Genomic DNA, 22,530 nt, shown 5'->3' on the forward strand with positions numbered 1-22,530 from the left:
GAAGCACATTCATTTCCAGGGTGCTCACGGTGCACTAATGCCCATGACCTTACTTAACCCTTTCTACCATCCTTCAGGGTAAATATTACCATCCCTGATGTACAGAAAAGGACAATATACAGAGGAAGAAACTGACCCAAAGTCACACAGCCAGTGGATCCGGATTCAAACTCTCACCAAGAACACCTGCCCCACCATCCCCTTCCTCTCTAGCTTTGCCTGGTGTCACTGCCCAGCTCAGGTCTCACATCCTCCAAAGCTGTCCTTGACAGCTCCATCCCACCTGTCCCCCAGGTCACCTACAGCTCCAGCTGCCACACGGTCCAGCCACCCAGGGCCTCTGCCCCTCACTCTTCCCTCTTACTCAATGACCAAGGATCCACTGGGTGCCCATTGGGGGTGGGGACAGACACAGAGCTGGGTTAAGAGAATAAGACGGATCAAGCTAAGCCACCCCACCTGCGAGCTCACCTTGGCCTAAGCCTCCAGAGCTGCCGCCAGGAGAGAGACAGCCCCCTCCATGTTAATCCCAGGTCCCACAAGCCATGGGATGCCCCTTCCCCTGCTGCCTGTGAAGGAACCCGAGAAGGAGAGTGGGGAGCCAGCTGCAGAAGGGGCAAGCCCTGACTTCCCACCCGAGCCACCAGCGCCATGACCTCAGCCAACCACTTCCACTTCTGGGTCACAGCATCCCCCTCTGTGAAAGGACACAATTGGGGACCAACTCTCAAGTCTCTGCACCCCAGCATCTAGGGTTTGTTGGTCCACAGATGTGCCACACATGTCGGGGTGAATACGTGTGTGCCATCCACGCATCAGACCCTCAGCACTGGGCCTGTCCTTACCGGTGGGGGAGCACTGAAGGAGGTAAAGCGGGAAGGCAAAGAGAGAGAAGAGGGGAGGGGCCGGGGGAGGGAAGAGGAAGGAAGGCCGGTGATTATGGCTGCTGCCTCCTTCCATGCTCTCCACTCCCCGGTTCCTGCCCTCAAGACCAGGAGCAGCTCTGGAAATCTGCCCGATGAAAGACATCAAGCGTGTAACTGCCGAAACCATTTTGCAAATGGGAATTAATTTCTCCCATGGGTCTCCTGCCAGGCTGGTCCCAGAGGAGCCTGACTCCTCACCACCAGCCCTAATACACACACACAAACACACACACACACCCCTCATGCAGAAACACTGACATCTATCTACAGAATAACAAGGACATGTCCTCCGCACAAAGTAACACAAGTGTGACGGCTCACACATGAATATGCAGGCATAGCATGAAATCCCTTAAATATTAGACAGATACGTACACATCCCATGCTACACAGCACATGGTAGCCACAGAGAGAGCCCCCAGCACAGGTACACCACCTGCAGACACCAGGATCACTGACAGGCAGAACACGTCCACAAACACGTGGCTAGAAACCCACCCGCAAACATACACACAGTCTGGGGTCACATTCTGTCACATCCCCATCATCTCTGTCACCCAGCAATTCAAAACCTTCCCTTTGCACCAAACCCAAATCACCAGGGCCCACGGGGAAGATACGATCGAGAACTATGTAAGCATTCTCTGGGAGTCAGGCTGTGGGCGGAGAGCGCCCCTAGGAAGGAGCCATATCCTTGCATCTCCCACTTCCTGCACCCCCCCCAGAAGGAGGCAAAATGAGAGCCACTGAGGCAGCCAAGGCGTGGGTGCAGGCATGAACAGTGTGAGGACATGCACGCCGAGGCTCCAGCTAAGGGGCCCTGTGACACGGGCAAGGACGCCTTCCCCACATCCTCCAACTGCCCTCTCCTACTCATCTTGATGGTAGGTTGAGGCTAGGGGCTAGGGCCAGCTTGGTGGGAGGCCCAGCCTCTGGAGGGGGTTCTCGGCCGAGGGCAGGGGAGGGAAGGAGAGCAAAGCAGATGAAGCATTTCATTAGCACTCACCAACGTCCACCCAGCCTGGAGGCCCAGCTCCTAGAGCTCTCAGCCCATCCTAAGTATCCTCCTGTTCCGGGGGGAGAAGGAGGGAGTCTGACCCTGGCCTCAGAATGCTTTTCCAAGCCTGTGCTCAGTTCTCCTCATGTTCAGTCCTTGCTCACACCCTCCCAAGTAATCCTCACCACAGTCCTGAGAAGGGCACTCCTGTCAGCCCCCTGAACAGACGAGAAAACCAAGGAAGACACTTGCCCTCACTCGAATACGTGTCTGTGGACCATGGAGCAGGGGCTCGTGAAGTACGTGTGCTGTGTTGGGTGGTCTCAGGGTTCTCACTCCCCTCGGAAGCCCAGGGCCAGCTGGAGGACAGTGGGCTACATCCTGGGCCTGTTCTGAGGGCCTCTCTGTCCTTCCCAGGCCACAGGCTTGACCAAGTCTGTTTCCAGTGGAAAATGCCAGCCTGCAACAGACCCTCTGCCAACAGGCCCTGTTGGGGCCAATGAGCCCTGAGAGGAGCCCCCGCCCTGTGGACACCCAGGGCCAGGCCCAGGTCAGCCCAGTCCGAGTCTCGGGCCAAGGCCCAGGCCACTGGCCGGCTCCGGATTATGTGTCTTCCAGGACCTCCATCTGTCACTGAGCGCTGCAGGCCCAGGACAGAATTTATTTCCTTTTAAGAGAGTCAGTGATGTGCTTTTCCCATGTCTCCTTTCCTCCCTTTTTCTTTTTTAATTAGAAATTACTCTCGCAAAGTCCAGAGCCTGGAAGGGAAAAGCCACCTGGTCACCAGACCCAGCCACAGCTTCCTGATTGCTCCTGCCACCACCCTCCCTCTTCCCGGGGCCTCTCCCAGGTTCTTTAGTGCCCACTGGACTCAGCAGATGAGGCCGCCCCATCTCCTAACGCCCTGTCTGAGGAGGGAGCAGGGGACATAGGGAAGTGTGGCGGGGACTGCCCAAGGTCAGCCCACACTGCTCCGGCCCCAGCTGGTTTGTACAGAAAACCCAGCTCCTGGGGCCCGGCAATGACAAAACAGGTCCCTGGGAAGTCTTTCCCTTCTGAATCTGGTGCCACATCAGCCACGTTACTCCCAAGACCGCAGCACCGGAGCCAAGCGGACGGAGGGGATGGGAGCCCGGGCAGCAGCAGCTCTGCAAACAGGGAGCCAGTCTGGTGCTCCTCCCTTCCACCCCTTCCCTTGCCTGCCGGGCGCCGTGTCTGACCGTGGACATAAACCCCAGGGGTCAGAAGTTCACTGGCCTCCCCCACAAAGCACGCACTTTGCGAACTGAAGCCAGGCAACGTGGGGGGCTGTCACTTGCATATCTGGATGTTGAGGCACAAGCAGACACAGGTACACACCCACAGACACCTCGAATGCACCCTTGTGAGCACAGACACACACACGCACTCATGCACACACGTGTGTGCCCACACATCTCTCCACGTCTCCATCATGGATCACAGTGCTGACCTCCGTGGCCTGCATCCCGGGACCTACAAACAGGTTCCCCCAGCTTTCTAGCTACGGTTTGCGTCGGTTCTGGGAGCAGAGGGTATGGACCCCCAGGACCTCACACCCCGTGTGGGGGTCGGTCAGCACCCAGGGAAGGTGAGAGGACAACAAGACTTTGTGGGGAGACTTCACCTCCTGACCTCTGCTGACTATCAGGGAAAGCCCACCTCTTCCTGCTTTCCCCAGGCTCACTTGCTGGCTCCCACCCCAGGGTCAAACACCCTTCTGTGGTTGAGAGGCACCCCCTCCCATGGCCCCAGAGCCCAGCAAGGAGGAAAGAGGCAGGGGGATGATCATGCCCTAGCCCGAGGGCCCCAGGGCCCCAGCCTTCCCAGGTGGTCCCCAGGCTGGGAATGGGCGGAACCCCTGGCATCAGCTGGGGCCTTACCGTGGAGGTTGCTCCGGGTGATCTGTGCCCCCATCGCGGGCAGCGGTCAGCACAGCCACCTTCGTTTGGCCGGCTGGCCTCCTCACCAGGCCACCCTAGCCGCCAGCTCCCCTCCTCCTGCCCCTCCTCCCTGGCGGCCAGCAGCCGGCATGGCAGGGCCGGGCCCGCCCCTCCCGCGTCCCCACCAACTGCTTCCCGCACACGGCTGCCTGCCTGCGAGGCCAGCCACACACACACACAGACACACACGCGCGCGCGCACGCACTCACACGCACTCAGGCACACGCAAGCACACCCCTCTGGCCCTGCTCGCCGCCTCTAGCTCCCACCCACTCCCCCGAGCCTCCCCCACCACCCTGCACTGGTACAGGCAATGGGATCTGTCATGTTTATTTACATAAGGAGGAGGAGACTGGAGGCTTCCTGAAATAGCCAGGCTCCAGAAAGCACTGGAGATGCCCCAGCCAGAGCAGACGCGTGCGCACACACACGCGTGCACACACACACACACGCACACGCACACATATGCTCATTCCCCATCACATACCTCTTCACAGACACCCCCATGCACACAGCCTCACTGTCCGCCCAGGCTTCCTGCCACCCGCATGCAATTAGGCGCCTACTACCTGCAGACCTTGGACAAAGACACTGAGGGCACCACAGTGAGCAGAAAACACACTGTCCGATCCTCAGGGGGCTTACACTCTGGCTAGTGGAGCTTACTAACAAACAGCTAACATGGCTTCTGGTTTCTTCCAGGCTCTGTCACAAATGCTTTAGGACTATTAACCCCTTCAGTCCTCACTGGCTGAATGAAGAGGTCAGTATTATTCTTATTATCAGTAAGTACCATTATTATTATTATCTCGCAGATGAGAAAAATGAGACAAAAAGAGGTTACCAGCCTAGAAAGTGGCAGGGCTGGGAAGGAAACCCAGGAATCCAGGTTTTCATCTGCCCCCATCACCCCTTTAACTGTAACATCCACAAGCACACACAAATATATAGAGACCTCACCACCTGTCTGCACCACGTCACATGGAAACGTATGACACAGGCTCTCATAAGCATTCACCATCGTGCACACTTAAGACCCTACTGCCCACCAGACTTGTGTAAGTCAGGCACAGAGGGCACTCTCATTGGTATTCTGGAGGGCAGAGACTAGTGTTAGGTTCATTTTACAGAAAAGGAAGTTGAGACTCTAAAAGGCTCAGGAAATTGCCTGAGGTGACCCACCAGGTCAGAGGCAGAGCCAGGACTCAAGCCTGGGTCTACAAGACACTCTCACAGTTCATCACCCTTTTGCTGGCTCTCTACAGAACAGGGGTCTCTCCCAGGCCCTGTCCTCAGGGTCAAGGATCTGGGTTCCCAGGGAAAGATCTGGGTGGGGAGAGAAGGCCTGGGAGCAGAGGTGTGGGGGCTGGGGAAAGAGCTAAGGCAAAGGCAGGGTTGCCCCGTATTAGATGGGACTCAGAGGCCTCGGCACTAGGAGGGGTGGTGCTGGGCTCTGAGCCTTCACCTCAACACCCTGCTGTTACCAGCCCTGAGTAGGTCTGGGGGACAGACATTAGGCCTGATTAGCCAGAGGGCGAGGGAGGCCTTGGGTGAAAGAGTCCGCAGGCCCAGAACGCTAATCCTCCTACGAGACCAGAGGCACAGCTGGGTGTTCTCCCCAGAATAAGCGCTGACCCCCAGTTCACATAAGGCTGCCCCTTCCTCCCGGGACACGGTGCTTGTGGCTGTGCGGAGCCCCATGTGCACGCACCTGCACACTCTGGGGCACACATGCCCAGTTCCTCTACGGAAGGAAACTAAGTCAAAGTCTAACAGAGGAAATAACCTGAACTCCTTTTGTGGGATAAATAATCATAATGATAGCAAACACGGACTGACTGCGCCAGGCAGTTCTAAGCATATGACCTACATTAACTTGTTCATACCCGAGGACAATCCTCAGGGATAAGTTGCGTTTTTATGCCCATTTTACAGATGAGGAAACCAAAGCAAACAGAGGCAGCTCTGGAGGCTATTGTTGGCGGCAGCAGAGTCAGCCCCCCTCAGTCTGCTTGCCTCCTAATGCCCCTGCCTGGGCTCTTCCCAACCACCCCCTTTCACACGCCCCGCCCCCCAATCTTCCCACTTCCTCAGCACTGGGAACCCCTCTTCCAGGAAGCCTCCCTGAGACCCTGGGTACAGGGTGAGTCTCCCTTTTTGGAGCTGGTCTCTCCTCTGAGCCCAAGTTGTGCCTCTCCCAACCCTTCATCCTACTCTGCCCTACCAGAGACGGCCAGGCCTAGCTGTGGTCTTCTTGTCGGCCTGTCCTGGGGGCATCTCAACCATTCAACTTGACCGACATTTATGCGCACCTGCTGTGCGTCAGATGCTAAGTTGGGGACGCAAGGGTAATCAAGAGCAGACAGGCCCTGACTCTCGAGAACTTACAGTCCAGAGGGAAACATGTTTATCAAGTAGTCTCCCTAAGGAATATATCATCATCATCCTAGAAAAGTGTGCTGAAAGAAAGGAGCAGGGTTCTCGGGGAGGCTGAGGGCAGGCTTTCCTGAAAAGCAAAGGTGAAGGATAAGCAGGTATGTCCTTGTACTGTGGAGGTAGCTTTGAAGAGAGAGCTCCAGAGAGTGAGCACAACATGTACAAAGGCCCTGTGGCTGGAGGAAGCCCACACATCCAAGAAGCAGGGTTGGTGCATCTAGAGCAGGGACCACAGTAGGAGCCAGGGGAAATTTTCCAGTGGCAAGCCAAGGTGGTTAAAGGACACCCCAGGAGGGCCTTGAAGATCAGGGTGAAGAATCTGGCCCTTTTTCTGAGAGCAGTAGGGAACCTCTGAGAGGGTTTAGCAGAGAGGCAACAAGACCAGACCTGCATTTCTAAAAGGTCATCCTGCCATCTGGTGTGGAGAATGCACAGAGGAAGGAAAGGTGCTGGGGGGAAAAGCAGCAGGGGGAGCACAGGTGGGCCTGGACCTGACTTGCCCTCACTCCCCTCCAGCCTAGCATCGGGCCCACACAGAGCAAATGCTCAGGGAAGAACCCCCGAAACAGAGCTGAGTTCCTATAATTTTCTGGACACAGGACTGGGGGGTCAGTAACAGGCAGGAATGGGGACCGAGTGAAAGGTCAGCAAACCAGAAGTCCCTTGGGTGGACGTGGCCCTCTCTCTGGCCCCTCCCGGTGGACTGGGAGGTGCTTGGGTGGCCCCTGGCCTTCACAGCACCACTGTCTAAAGGGCCTTCCCGCCAGAACTGGCCCCTGTTCCCTATAGTCCACTTCCCCAATTTAAATAGGAAGTGGCAGTGTCTTGGGTCTGAGGGTCCCCCGACCGCCACCCAAGAGCGGCGGCCAGGCCTCCACAGACGAAGCAGCAGCCAGCGCTGTGCCCTTCTCTGTCTCATTCACTGGGACATCACATAAAATTTCATTTGGCCAAAGGATGCTGTTTCTGCATGGGTGAAAGAAGCCCAGACCTACGCCATTCATTCACTCATGGAGCATTCGTAGAGCGCCCGCCACGGACCCACTGGTGAGCAAGACCCAGCTGGCTCCCTTTGGAAGCTGAGAGGAAGCCAGGCTGGGATCAAGGAATGGAGATCCTCTGGCTCTGACTGAATTATTTCAGTGTTCTGTTCTCTGGCCAGAAAGGATGTGAAAGCGGATGTGAATGGGATGGAGAAGCTATAAGCAATTCTACATATGGTGAGTATCTCACATACATAATCCCACTGACCCCCACAGCATCCCTGTGAGATTAGAGCCAGGCCCATCTTGCAGGCTGTAAAGCTGAGCTCAGAGAGGATACGTGGGAGGCAAGACACGCTGGGGCTCAAACCCAGACGCGCCTGCATCAAAACTCATGCTCCACCCAGAAAAGGTCGAAGAGCTGGCAATCCCCTTACCTAAGAAAGAGAAGAAAAGGGAATAATGGACCTCGTCCTTAAGAAATTCTACTGGGAGGGAGAGCCTAGGAGATTTCCAAAGGACAGAGGGTGACATCCTAGTGTGGAACTTCAAGGAAGGTGGGGAGACTGTGGACTGGCATAAGACTGGACTTCTTGTCTTCTAGCAGGAGAGACCATCCTGGAAATCTTACAGAAAGTAGACCCGTCCGCGGCCTGCATGGGGCCTGCAGTGCTTCAGAGCCCACGGCAGAAGGCAGGGCTGGATGCACCCTGGGGGAGCAATTTGGTGTGTCAGAAACCCACCAATCTTCAGGAAGAAGCCCCTCCCTTTCTGCTGGCCCCTGCTGCATCCGTCTCTGGCTGCAGGGAACCTCCACCCCCTTGGCTCTCGGAACCCACTCCACTCCCAAGACCCTCCTCTCCCTGTCATCTCCCTGTCTTCTGATTCCTTTCTACCTGTTCCTCTTCCCTCTTGGGTGCCATCTTGATCTCCATGGTGGGCTACCCAGCCCACGTCTCTCCTCACCAAGTCCCTCCTCATTCATGTCCCCAGGTGAACCTGCCCTCTCAGAACTTAAAGTCGAGGGCACACCTAGCAAATGTGGAACCAAACACAGAACACATTCACAACAGAAACCATCCCAATCATAGACTCCAAGATCCCTAAAGGGAAGGAGCCTCAAGAAAGCTCTGGATCCAGTCACTGCCTTCATGAAGGCCAAGAAGTAATGTGCCCATTTTACAGATGTAACAAATGAGGCCTCATAAGTTGTCGACTTTCCAACTGTCACACAGTGGGTATAGAATAAGGAGGACTTAAACTCAGGTTTAATGTCTTCTGTTACTTAACATGGCATACGGGTCAGGGCATCCAAAGGCATGGAAGAAAAGACTGGACAAGGAGAAGGGTAACTTCTCTTTACGAGGTGGGGGCACAGGGGACTCAGGTCTGAAGAGGACCATAAAGAGAGGTCAGAAAGGGGAGGGGGCCCTGCTGGGGAGGAACAAGGAGGCAGTTCCTGGTTGCTATAGTATCTCTGTCGTCAAGAACAAGGGATAATTTGATTGAGCTGATGAGTCACCTGGCATTTGAGGGGTAAGGCCAACCTACCAGGGCCATCCTCCTGACCCTATTAGATGAGGCCTGGTGCAGGAGAACGCGAAGCAGGAAGACCCACCCTAAAGCTTCCTCCCTTGCCCAAAATCAGGACGAGAGTGCAACAAAGGCAATGTGCATGGAGATGAGGATAGAAACACACAAGGACACAGACAGAGAGCACAAGCCGTGTGCTGTAGAGAAACAAGAGCCAGGGAGTCTACAGGACGTCCTCTGGGGCTGGGACAGGTGCCCCAGCAGTGACAGCTGCCAGCCGCCCGGGATGATGGGAACACAACAGGTGCAGAGGCGGGGGCGGAAACTGAAAGGGAATCTGAGAAAACAGCCTGGAGTTGGCTGCCCCTCCCAGACCCTGGGCCCCGCGCCAAGCAGCCCTTTCTCAGACCCTCCAAGAAACAAACACACCTACGCCTGCTTCCCAGGGCCAGCCTGGCCAGCCTGGACCAGACAGAGGGGTCACCATCCATGCCAGGCAGAAAGGACAGAACAAGGAAGAAACCAGGCTTCAAATCCCAGGACAGAGTGTGCCAGATGGAGCCCACACCCTCAGAGGCCCTACCCGGAAGCAAACATTTGCCTATGATAAGACTTATGTCACCGGCCAGGGAGGGTGGATGGATGCCCTCCCCGCCTTGTGCAGGTTGGGAGCTGAGAAAGGCAGGCTCTACCACCACATGACTGGGCAAGCTACTGAGCTTCTCCGAGACCCCGTGCTTGGATCAACCAGTAATAGTAACGACTGCTGTCAATGTTGTTGTTCAGAGACCCTGAGAGCCCAGGAATCCAGGTAGTACCTAGAGGGGCCAAGGTTGCTGCCCAGCCTCAGCAAGGGGAGACACAAGATGCCGAGTATGGGGACAGCTCTAAGTATAAATGTCACACCAAGGAAAAGAAAGGGAGGAAGGCCTTCAGAGACAGCCCCATCTCCCCCGGCACGTTAGCATCACTTGCTCGGCGTTGCTCCCCGGCACCTGGCACCCGCACCCGGCACCGGTGGGGGCTGTACGTGCCTGACTGCACGCATGCCCGAAATGCAAATGCCATCTCGGGGTGCTGAGTACCAGCAGGTTCGTCTTCTAAGGAAGCCGATTCAACATCGTCCCTTAGGCAGGTGCTCTGTGTCTGTTCTGGGGCAGAACGAAATTTAAACTTGAAGCTCGTCCTTGTCCCGGGGATCACCAGTGATAAATGGCCAGGGCCTGAATTCATAAGGTGCTCCCTCAACTATAGCCTTGCTGAGGAGGGTGAGGAAGTGCAGACAAGGAGACACTTAGGGGGGAGGTAAGGCAGAGATGAGGCTCAGAGTGACACAGGAGACAGCCCACATGTGCTGGAGCAAGACAAGAGCCTCACCCCGAGCCTCACCCCTCAGAGATGCGTACGCATACCCGACTGATCCTGCCAGGCCTGTCCAGATTATGAGAAAAGCCGGCAGCTGACAGCAGGAGGTTAAATCCTTTCTCTGCAGGCAGAGACCACCCTCCCCCACACCCTCACCAACACACACACACACACACACACACACACACACACACACACCCCTTTAGGCCCCAGGACTCAGGCAGAGCTCATGGTGCCCACCCCTTCTGGAACCCAGCCCCCCAGTCAGCTGAAGCCACCCCCAGTCTGGGAGTCCCTACCCCCCTGCCTCTAAGGAGTCTGCTCTCAGGCTCTCTCCTGCTTCCTGCCCCTCCCAGGTCCAGCTTAAGGAGGAAGGGCAGCGCCCAGGATCAGCTGGCTCAGCCCCCACCCCCACTTCTGTGCCCTGGCCCTGCCCCCCGCCCAGTGCAGAACACCCACTCCAACAGCTGGGTTCCGACTTTGGACACCAGCAGGTAGGTGGGTATGACAGTTGAGACCCCCAGGGGCCAGGCCCCGGGGCTGAGGTCCTCCCAGCAGGGCCACCGCAACCAGTTCCCACTGAGCTGACATCAGTAAACGCTACTCAATGTGGCCACTTAAGCACATGCGTCTACACTGGGCAACTTCATAGGTGGTGGTGGAGAGCAGGCTCCAGAGCCAGGCTGCCTGGGTTCAGATCCTGGTTCTAACACCTACGAGGTATCTATCCCCCTCTTCTGAAAAGGGGGTTGATGATAATGGTGCCTGCCTCAGAGGTCTCCAGGGGGGGCGGGGGCTATGTTCACACACACAGCATGCTCAGAACAGTGTGGGAGGCAGAGGAGCACACACCTGACAGGTGAGAAACGGCGGGGCACAAGGTGGGGCATGGTGGAGCAGCATCTGCCCGCAGGTCAGCTGGCCTCCAGGGCCTGCCCTCGTAAGCACTGCGGGGTGCTCCTCCTGGGATGGGGGGCAGTGCCTCCCAGCTGACCAACAGTAACAGGCACAGCCTCAGTGAGGACAGGGCTGGTAACCACACGGGGCCCAGGCCAGATCAGGGTGCGGGAGTGAGGCTAGTATCTAGGAAGTCATTCAGCAGAGTGGAGAGAATGAGCTGATTCCCAGGGGCCATCTGAGAGCAAGTGAGGACCAAGGTCTCAGAATCCCAGCCCAAGAGAGAGAGAGAGAGAGACGACCCTACCAGAGGTGTTTTTCCAGCTGCCCGAGGGCCTCTGCCCCTCAGAGCTCCTTCATCCCACCAGGGCGAGCTGCCTCCCACCACCCACCATGATCGCCAACACAGCTCCCCTAAAAAGCCTTCAATCCTTCCTCAGGGGGTCCAGCACCTCCTCCTCCTATAAAAATCAGGCAGGAATTAAGACAAACAAGTACCCAAGTCAATTAAGAAAATCATATCTGCTTCCAGCATCTTGAAACACCTGCTCTGGGCAGGCAAAGGAAAGCACTGGAACTCAGTGGCCTAGATGGGGGAATGGAGGCTCGGACAGGCTGGCCACCATGTCTCAGTCACACAGCTAATACGCAGCGAGGTTGGGATCTGTCTGTACGACCCCCAGACACAGGGCCCCAAGCCCTGGCCTCTCTGCCACAGGGCCTCTTGGAATAATGACCCAGCTCATCACTTTCAGCAAAACAGTACTGGATTTGCAAAAACATTCGGTCCCATTGGGCAGAAACTCATCTCTTTTAAGAGAAGAGAAAAACAGGCTCAAGGAGATGGAAATGAATTGCCAAAGCCAGAAAGTGCCAGAGCTGGCCCAGAACCTCAATCTCAGACAGGAGCCTGGGCTCCGGGGCTTTGTCTATGACACAGTGCTGTCCTGAGAAAAACGCCCTGCAATGAAATAAACATGGTGTCATTCAGAGGGGCCCAGGGCGGGCGCAGGCACAGATGTAAGAAATTGCTGATCCCAATGTCAGCTACCTCTGGACTTTAGCAGGTGTCCCCGCTGTACATCTAAGCACTCACCCCCATCAGGGTCTGGGCCCCCCTCCCACAGTGGGGGGCTCTGAGTTCTGGGAGCCAGAGCTTTATACCATATACGTGTCCCAAGGGGAAAGGCAAACAAATGCAAGGAGACACCAGGTCTCCAAGGCCCTGAGACACAAATGCTCTGAAAAGACAAAGGGAAAGGCAGGTGCATTTCAGCAGTAGAGGGGCTCAGCTTGGTTCTGAAACAGGAGCCAAAGCAAGTGACTAAGCTGAGGTCCAGCCACTGAACTAGGCCAGCTCTGTGCCCAGCCCCAGGGGCCCTGCCCCGGAGAACAGCAGACACGGGCCACACTAGCCGCAGAGTACAGGACATCACCGCCAGCCTAGGGAACCTGTGAGTAAAGTCTATTCAGGGCCCCTCGGAGAGGCTGGAGGCTTTCAAGCCTACTAAGCCTATGAAGGAATTCTGGTCCCCAAGACTGCACCTGCAGCCCTAGGCCCAGATGGAGTCCCCAATCCCAGCCCCAGACAGCCTCACATCACAGCCTCAGGAAGCGCACAAACAGGGGCTCTTAGTCCCTAAAAGCCTGGGGACCATGAGAATGTGGCTGGCTCAGGGCTGGCAGCCCTTCCCTCTGGAGCCAGAGCTCAGGCGTGGCTGGACCAAAGGCAGCTGCGGGGACTGCGGTCTTCCTGCCTAAAGAACAGCCCAAGAAGGGCAGAAATGACCACAGGGTGAAGACAATGACAGAAAACCCATCTTCCGCCCTACAGCTACCCCATCTCCCAATTTGCACTGCCATCTTTTGCTCTGCCTTCCTTTCCTCTTTCTCTAGTAAGGAATCTCAGGCTCCTCCCCCAAGATGCCATAGGCTTCGGGGCTACTTTCTCTCTCCCTCCCCCCAGCTTCTGGAGCCCGGGGTCAGGCAGGCCATGAGAGACCCCAGGAATGCACAAGGTCACCTCTCCAGCAAGTTTAGAGGAAAAAGCCCTCCCTGGGAGTCAGGGCTCCTGGGTTCTGGGCTGGTCTTGTGGTCTGTGGGAAAATTCATAAGGCTTGGGAAGATCTGTAGATGCCTGCTTGGGTTCAGGGAGACTCAGGGAGGGTAGCCCCTTTTAGTGTCTGTAGAGGTTCCTCCCTCCTGGCGGGGGTAAGGGCTCCAGAAGGTGGATTAATGCAGATCCTGGGTGGGGCCACACTGCCAGGCAGATGGGAGCAGGGATCTCTCCCTCCCCATTGGCACCCCTCCCTTCTCTAAAACAATGCCCTGCCCCTCACACTTTCTACCCTGCTTAGCCACTGCTCCTGCCCAGAGGGGAGCTCCTGGTCCTCAGGGCCAATGAAGGGAGGTGATTACATTAGCCTCTGTTGGGGGATCTATTTTTACTAGTCCTGATATCACCTCCACATTTTACTGTATGACTTTGGGTAAATCAATCCCCTCTCCGAGCCACAGTTTTCCCATCTGTAAAAGGGAGGCACTGGACACACGCATCTTTAGCTCTGAACCAGGATTTTCCTGAATCAGAGCTATGGGGCGGGGGGACCACTTGGTGGAAGGCCATTAAGAATTCCTCCCTCTCTGCCACTTTCCACCAAGTTCTGGTGGACAGCCGAGGATGGGCGAGGATGCTTTCAGCTGGGTGTCACTGCTTCTTGGTCCTCTTCCTGACCCCACCCGGCATGGGTACATCCCCCAGGTTTTGTGGCCCAGTTTCCCCCTTGAGTTCTACTAGCCAGGCCAGAAGTCTGGTGTCATCCTGGACTCCCCTGTTTGAGCAGTCACTGTGTCCTTCTATAATCTATCCTCTGGCTACTCCTGAAGTTCAGGCCGCCAGCATCAACCTGATCTGGACAATTCTTCCCACAGCCTTTGGCCACCCATTCCTCTTCCTCAGGACTGCCAGGCTGACCTTTCTGCCTGACTAATCTAGCTGGGTCACTGTCCGGCTGAGAGCCCACAGTAGATAAACTTGACCCTCCTTTGGGAGCATTCAAGATCCTCCGTGAGCTGGCCCCAGCACATGTGTCTGGCCTCACCTCCTGTGCCATCCCCCCAGACCAAGTACCTACACCCCATGCACAGGAACCACACAGAGGGGCACCTGGGGGGTTTAGCTGGTGAAACGTCTGCCTTCAGTTCAGGTCATGATCCCAGGGCCCTGGGATCGAGCCCCATGTTGGGCTCCCTGTTCAGCAGGGAGCCTGATTCCCCCTCTGCCCCATCCTCCCCAATTCATGCTCGTTCTCACTCTCACTCTTGCTCTCTCTCAAATAAATAAATAAAATCTTTAAATAAGAAAAAAGAACCACATGTCTACTTGAACATGGCGCCATGTGCGCTGCGTGTCACATGGACGTGGCCCTTCGAGCCCTGCTCCTCTCCCTGGAAGGTTCCTCAGAAACTCTGACCTCACCTTTGTCTCTCAGCTCCAAGGGCCCTCTCCTCTGAGATCATTCTAACACCCCAGGGCAGACGGGCCTTCATCCTCCAAGACCTGTATAGCCCTTTGTGCAGCCCAGCCCTGAAATGATGGAGGAGGGCCCCCTTCCACACTGGGACAACCCAAGGGCAGATGCTTTAGCTCTGGATTTTAGCCCAGCATCTACATGGTAGGCACTGGGTAGTACATGAAGTATATCTTATGAAGGAAGAATGAAAAGAAGAAGAGGAAGAGGAGGAGGGAGGAAGAGAGGCCAGGGCTGCTGGTGGGTGGTCTTTATTGGGCCCCATGTGCCCCTTATCCAGGCTCCAGAGAGCATCTGTAAGGTCCCCCTCCCAGCCATGATGCTCCAGGTCCCTGCAGACACAGTGGCAGCCGAGGCTGACAGACTGCCTGGCCCCTGACCTCACAGTACCCCCAAGGCAGGGTTCCAGGCCCCCTCACTACAATGGGCAGCACCAGCCAGAGCTCAGCTCACTCAGACAGAATCAGCCCAGAAGCTGAGCAGCCAGGTGTGTCCTGGAACACAAAGGAACCAGAGCCTTATCTGACCATCTTCCCTGGAGGCAGCAGGGGAGAACCAGCAGCCCTCAGCCAGGCAGTCAGGACTGCGGGAGGTGATGCTAGAAGCCCTGTGCCAGGCTGTCTCCTGGCCCTCACTCCCGCTCCTGGAGGCAGGTGGCAGGGGGACGAGCCCCTCCAAGTCGTTTGCATAAACCATCTACAGCAGCACATTCAAACCCACGCTTCCAAGAAGAAAAAAATCCCACTGCCATTGCCTGTGGCTTCCTGGTCTGCCGGTTTTTTCCTTCTCTTTCGTTTTTTATTTTAACGGCAGGAAGCCGTGCTTCAGGGAGATCTCTCCCCTGTTCCTGGCAGCACACAAGCTAAATTTTCCCTCCAAACAGAGGGAGGAGGATGAGCAACCATCCTTCAGGTGTCAGTGACTTACAGTTTGCAAAGTCTGTGAGCATCCATGAGCTCGCTCCGTCTTCCCGGGAATGGTGGGAGGGGGGCTCCTGCCAGCCCCCATTTTACAGATGGGGAAAGTGAGGCCCAAAGAGGTTGTGACTTGCACAAGCCACAAGGAAGTAGTAAGAGACTGTAAAGAACTCTGGGGCTGCCTCCCCAGCACCCATTCTACTCCAAACTGACAGTGGCTCTCCACCCCATGTGCTCACCAGCATCGCCTCAGGAAGGTATTAAATGCCCAGTTCCCATGCCAGACCAAGTAACACAGAAACTCTGAACACAGGCCCAGGCATGGGTGTTTCTGAAAGTTCTGTGGGTGGTTCTAATGTGCAACCAGGGTGGCAATCCACTGGTAAAAGCCGATCACCATCGTATAAACCATGGTTCCACTCCGTTTGCCAGGGATTGGGTCAAGAACTGCCACGTGGCCCACTTTGGGCCAACGACGCTTAGTGGAAAACCTGCCAAACCCCTCTTGCTCCTCATAAAAAAGCCTAAGAGACAGGTTGTTCTTCTTCCTCTAAATATTGTTGTGTCTAGTTGTGATTCCTGGGATGGCCATGGTCATGTCACTACCAGTCCAGAAGGAAGCCAACCCATGGATGGCAGAGCAGAGATGGCACGTACCTACCTCATCCTTGACTACATCCTTGATGGAAATCCATCCACACCTGGACTTCCTGTGATCTGAGATGGTGTGGCTCCTCATTTTTTAAGCCATTTTTTAAGTTGTTGCTACTTGCAACAACAGCCCTAAGACACAACACTCACCTTCCTCGTCCCACACCCCACTCATCCCCTCTTAGATCTTCCACCATAGGAAGCACAGCTGACTGAGGGCAGGAGCTCTGGGACTCTAAGATCCATCCCCGTCGTTGCTCCATGGCCAGGCCTCCCACCCTGGCTCCCAGCCAATGACCGAGTGAGGCAGGGATATAAAGGCAGGCTCATTCCTGGGAAAGATGGCACTTCTCTGACCAGCAACGTAGCTTGGGCTTGAGGACTCTCCGTGGGTTTGCAGAACTTGCCTGAGAACTGACTGCAGTCTAAAATACTTCCACCAAACTTCCTGCCACCCTGTCCTTCACTGAGGGTCGCACGTGCGTTGAGGTCTGATGATTCACTCAGGCTCTCCTCACTTCTTCCCTATTTTTCCTCACACAGGTATTTCCTCTGGTAATTTTTTAAAATAACTTTTGCATGTTTAATCTTCTCCTGATGTCTGCTTAACTGTTCAATACATGGCCCGCCTAACACTTGACCTTGACCACTTCACGCCTGGACCACCACGAAAGCCTCCTAAGTGGCCCGCCCACTTTTGAGTCCCCCCACCCAACCCCATCCACAATCCTTCCTGTACAAACCTGCTACTTCCCTACTCAAGAACCTTCGCTTGTTTTTTTTATTTCTTACACCATCAAGTGTAATTTCCCCAGCCTTTCTTTACAGGCACTGCTGACTTTGACCTGCCCCACAGGCCAAACCTAGCAAAGGACTGAAATTCATCCCTGTTATTTCACTTACATCCCTGGAGAACTTCCCCATGGGGGACAATACCAGCTATCTACAGGGCAGAAATGACTGGCATGGCCCCATGACCAATAAACACCGAAGCTGCCCTAAATCTGATTACTAATGCCACCCAGTTCCACAGATGCTCCTCAGTGTCAAAGCTTCCCTCGGTCTCCCCTTCTTTTACCCCTCAATGCAATATACACCAAGAGAAATACATTTCAATACAGACACCCCTCCACCAACAAGAAGTGAATTCTCTCAAAGACTATTATAATAATGAAAATTATTATTGTTCATGCAACAACATGAAGAGGAGGGTGAGAGAGGTGAAGATCATTATAAAGACGGAGGGAACGGCAGTACTGATGACGGTAAGTATGAAGGGTACAAAAGCAGGAAAAAATAACAACAGTATGATCTCAATGACATAAATATATATGCAGAAGAATGGACTTCCCCTTGACCCACTGCCATATTAACCAAATTCCTTTAGAAATTGCATTTGGGGGGGCGCCTGGGTGGCTCAGTGGGTTAAGCCTCTGCCTTCGGCCCAGGTCATGATCTCAGGGTCCTGGGATCGAGCCCCGCATCGGGCTCTCTGCTCAGCAGGGAGCCTGCTTCCCCCTCTCTCTCTGCCTGCCTCCCTGCCTACTTGTGATCTCTCTCTCTCCCTCTCAAATAAATAAATAAAATTAAAAAAAAAAAAAGAAATTGCATTTGGTTGTTAGTTACAAAAACCAGAAATAATATGGATTTTTTAAACACTGAAAGTGTTTTCTCTCACATAGAAGAAGTCTGTAAGAACATAGTCCAAGGCTAGTATGTCAGTTCAGTAGTCATCAGGGACCTAGGCTTCTTTTATCTTTCTACCTCACCATTCCACACGACACTTCAAGTTTGCTTCATGATCCAGGACACCTGGTGACGCTCTAGCCACCTTGTCCACATTCCAAGCAAGAAGCAGGAGGAGCATGGGAAACCAAGATCAAAGGACCAACACCAGCCACCTGCCCCTCTTTAAAGGAAATTCACTTGAAGTCTGCCCAAAAATTCAAATTTACACTCATTGATCAGAATGTAGTCACATAGCTACCCCATGCTGCAAGTGAAGCTGAGATACGTAGTCTTTTCAATTGGACACACTGTCATCTCAAATAAAAACAAGGTCCTTGGCCATTGTGATGAGCTCCATTCCCTCTGGAAAACATTATGAGGGATGCCCATAGCACAAAGACTCTTCAAAACTGGTGGGAGAGTCTTTCCTGGTGTCCCTACATATCCTTCTGTTCCCCCAAGCTGAACTATATGCTCAATATGAGCCATTGTGTTGTCCTTGAACTTAGTTGTGACAGGTTGGTATGCCAGGAAACTATATAATATATTTAAATATCATATAAAACGTATCAAAAGTCTCTTTAAAGAGAATGAGAAGACAAGTCACAGACTGGGAGAAAATGACTGCAAAGTACATATTTAATTGAGAATCCAAAATATATAGAGAAGTCTCAAAACACAAAAATAAAAACCAACCCAATAAGAAGTAATGGGCCAATAAGAAAGAAGGGACCCCTGCTTTTTTGTAATAAGTTGGAAGAACCTTGATAGCATTATGCTAAGTGAAATAAGTCAGACAGAAAAAAAACACAGTACTGTATGATATTACTTATATGTAAACAGTCAAACTCAAAGAAACAGAGAGTAGAGTGGTGATTACCAGGGGATGGGAGGTGAGGGAAATCAGGAGCTGTTGGTCAAAGAATTCAAGCTTCCATTTGTAAGATTAACAAGTTTGGGGATCTAATGCACAGCATGGTGCTTATAGCTAATAATACTGTGTTATATACCTGAATGTAGCTAAAAGAGTAAATAGTAAACATCCTCATCACAAAAAAGAAAAGGTAACTATGTGATGGGTTGGTGGTGGTAGCAAGTGCACTAAAATGATTACCAAAATCATGGCACTAAAATGATTACCAGGGTGGTAATCATTTCACAATATATAAATGTATCATACCAACACACTATATACCTTACACTTACACAATGTTATGTGCCAATTATATTTCAGTAAAACTGGAGGCAATTTTCAGTAGGCTCTTCACCAAAGTAGATACATGGATGGCAAATAGGCACATGGAAAAAATGTTCAAAATCATTCATCTTTAGGGAAATGCCATTTAAAGCCCCGGTGAGATACAACTACACATCTATTATAATGGCCAAAATTAAAATGACTGACCATACCAAGTGGTGGTGAGGATGTGGGGAAATTAGAACTCTTGTGCTCTGCTGGTGAAAATATAGACGGTACAACTATTTTTCTTTGTCAGTTTCTTTTATGCTAAACACACACCAATCATATAATCTGGCCATTCCATTTCTAGGTATTTACCCAAAAGAAAAGGAAATGCATGTCCATACATAGACTTTCTGCAAAAGTTCTCAGCAGCTTATTTGTAATAGCATAAAACTGAAAACAACCCAAATGTCCATCCACAGGTGAAGAGATAAACAAATTGTAGATACATACATGGAATACCACTAAACAATAATTAAAAAATGAATTATCAATACACACCAGAATACGAACAAATCTTAAGTGAGTAGAAGCAGCCAGGGGGCAAGAGGGTACATGCTCTATGATTCCATTTATACAGAACTCTTTAAAAAGATAACTTAAGGGGCGCCCAGGTGGCTCAGTCGTTAAGCATCTGCCTTCAGCTCAGGTCATGATCCCAGGGTCCTGGGATCGAGCCCCGCATTGGGCTCCCTGCTTGGCTGGAAGCCCGCTTCTCCCTCTCCCACCGCCCCCTACTTGTGTTCCCTCTCTCACTGTGTCTCTCTCTGTCAAATAAATAAATAAAATCTTCAAAAAAAAAAAAAGACAACTTATTCTACAGTGAAAGAGAGCAGATCAGTGGTTACTTCAGCATTGGGAGGGGACAGGGAGGAGAAAGACAGCTGGTTACAAAAAATACAAGGAAAGTTTTGAGGATGATGGAAACGTTCATTAACTGCATGGTGCTGATGGTCTCAGAGTACACATGTCCATCAAAACTCATCAAATGATACATTAGAAATATGGGCAGTATTTTGTATGTCAATTATACTTCAAAAAAGCTACTTTTTAAAAATCCATTAAATATGGGTGTGAGAGGAGGGGATGAGGAAAGAAAATTACAGTTTTTTTGGTAAAAACTACGTTGAATCAGTTCCTCAAAAAATGAAGAACAGAATTATCATATGATCCAACAATCCGACTTCTAGGAACACACTCGAAAGAATCGAGAGCCAAGTCTCGAAACAGATATTTGCGCACCTGTGTTCATAGCTGTGTTATGTACAACAGCCAAAAGATAGAAACTACATTAAGTGTCCATTGACAGATGAATGGATAGACAAAACGTGACCTATAAAGAGACAGATATACACATAATGGAATATTATTCAGCCTTAAATAAGGAAATTCTGTTTCACACTACAGCATGGATGAACCTTGAGGACAATAATGTTCAGTGAAATAAGCCAGTCATGAAAGGACAAACACTGAATAATTCCACTTATATGAGGTACCTAGAGTAGTCAAATGCATAGAGACATGAAATAAAATGGTGGTTGCCAAGAGCTGGAGGGAGGGGTATGAGGAGTTAGTATTTAATAGGTACAGAGTTTCAGTTTGGGAAAATGAAAAAAGTTCTGAAGACGGACGGTGGTGATGGTTACAAAACAATGTGATGTACTCAATGCCAGTATACTGACATTTATCCACCAAAAATGGTTAACAAAACAAAAACAAGGTTGAATGCTTTGAAAGGGTGCACTAAAAGCTAGTCTCCCCCAAAATGCTGTCACATTCTATGCAGAAAAGACAAGTGCAAAAATACTATTCAAAAAAAAAAAAAATTAAGAAAGCAATCCCATTTACAGTGGCATCAAAAAGAACAAAATACTTCAGGATAAGTTTAACCAGCTAGGTGAAAGATCAGTACACTGAAAACTATAAGACACTGGTGAAAGAGATTAAAGAAGACACAAACAAATGGAAAGATAGCCCATGTTCATGGACTGGAAGAATTAATATTGCCACAATGTGCATACTCCCCAAAGCAATCTACAGATTCAAGGAAATTCCTATCAAAATTCCAATGTTATTTTTTGCAGAAAGAGAAACACAATCCTAAATTTCATATGGAACCATAAAAGACCCTGAAAAATCAAAGCAATCTTGAGCAAGAACAAATTATAATAAAGCTCTAGTAATCAAAATACTCTAGTACTAGTATAAAAACAGGCATATAGACCAATGGAATAGAAAATAGAGCCCACAAATGAATCCAAGCATTTATGTTCAAGCAATCTTTGTCAAGGTATGGAGTAAACTGGATGTCTACATGTAGAATTATGAAGTGGGATCACTATACCACACCGGATACAAAAATCAACTCAAAATGGATTAAAGTCCTAAACATAAAACCTGACACCATGTAAGTCTGGAAGAAAACATAGGGGGAAAGTTTGACATTGGTCTTGACAATGACTTTTTAAATATGATTCCAAAAGCACAGGTAACAAAAAAATAGACAAGTGGGACTACATCAAGCTAAAAAGCTTCTGCCCAGCAAAGGAAGTGATCAACAGAGTGAAGAGCCAACCTACAGATGGGAGAAAATAGTTGCAAACCATACATCTGAAAAGGAGTTAACATCCAAAATATACAAGAAACTCAAACAACTCAACAGCAAAAAAAAAAACAAAAAACAAACAAAAAACCCCAAATAACTAGATTTTTTTTTAAATGAGCAAAGGACCTGGAGAGTCATTTTTCCAAAGAAGACATGCAAATGGCCAATAAAAATTTGAAAAGGTATTCAACCTCACTAATCATCAGGGAAATGCAAGTCAAAACCGAAAGGAGATATGACCTCACACCTGTCAGATGGCTATTATCAAAAAGACAAGAGATAACAAGTGACAGCAAGAACATGGGGAAAAGGGAACCACTGAACAACACTGGTGGGAATGTACATCCATTATTTAAAAAAATATGGTAGTTCCTCAAAAAATTAAAAATAGAACTATCACGTGATCCATCAGTCCCACTTCTGAGTATATATCCAAGGGAAATAAAATCACTATCTTGAAGAGATACCTCCACTCCTGTATTCACTGTAGCACTATTCACGATAGCCAAGATATGGAAAGAACCTGAGTGTCCATCTACAGATGAATGGATAAAGAAAATGTGGTTTATATACAAAACGAACTATTATTCAGCCTTAAAAAGAAAGGAAATTCTGCCATTTGGGGAAGGATGGATGAACCTAGGGGACATTATGCTAAGTAAAATAAGCCAGACAGAGAAAGACAAGTTCTGCATGACCTTACTTACATATAAAATCTAAAAAAGTCGGGCACCTGGGTGGCTCAGTTTGTTACGTGA

At 51.5% G+C, this 22,530-nt stretch overlaps 1 protein-coding gene across 2 annotated transcripts in view; it reads right to left on the reverse strand.

Moving 5' to 3' along the window:
• The window catches only part of NEURL1 (neuralized E3 ubiquitin protein ligase 1), a 79,080-nt gene that overhangs the window by 29,317 nt on the left and 27,233 nt on the right, over positions 1-22,530 (reverse strand). Inside the window, exon 1 of one of the 2 annotated variants that reach the window (XM_032880944.1) lies at positions 3,825-4,073. The exons of the other annotated variant lie outside the window; for it this stretch is intronic. Within the exon in view, the coding sequence (XP_032736835.1) occupies positions 3,825-3,858 (34 nt within the window). The 5' untranslated portion in view covers positions 3,859-4,073. Of the gene's footprint in view, positions 1-3,824; positions 4,074-22,530 lie in introns of those variants that run through there. 2 annotated transcript variants of the gene reach the window in all.

This window comes from Lontra canadensis, unplaced genomic scaffold, assembly GCF_010015895.1.
Source record: "Lontra canadensis isolate GAN:19392208 unplaced genomic scaffold, GSC_riverotter_1.0 scaffold3, whole genome shotgun sequence".
Taxonomy (NCBI): Eukaryota; Metazoa; Chordata; class Mammalia; order Carnivora; family Mustelidae; genus Lontra; species Lontra canadensis.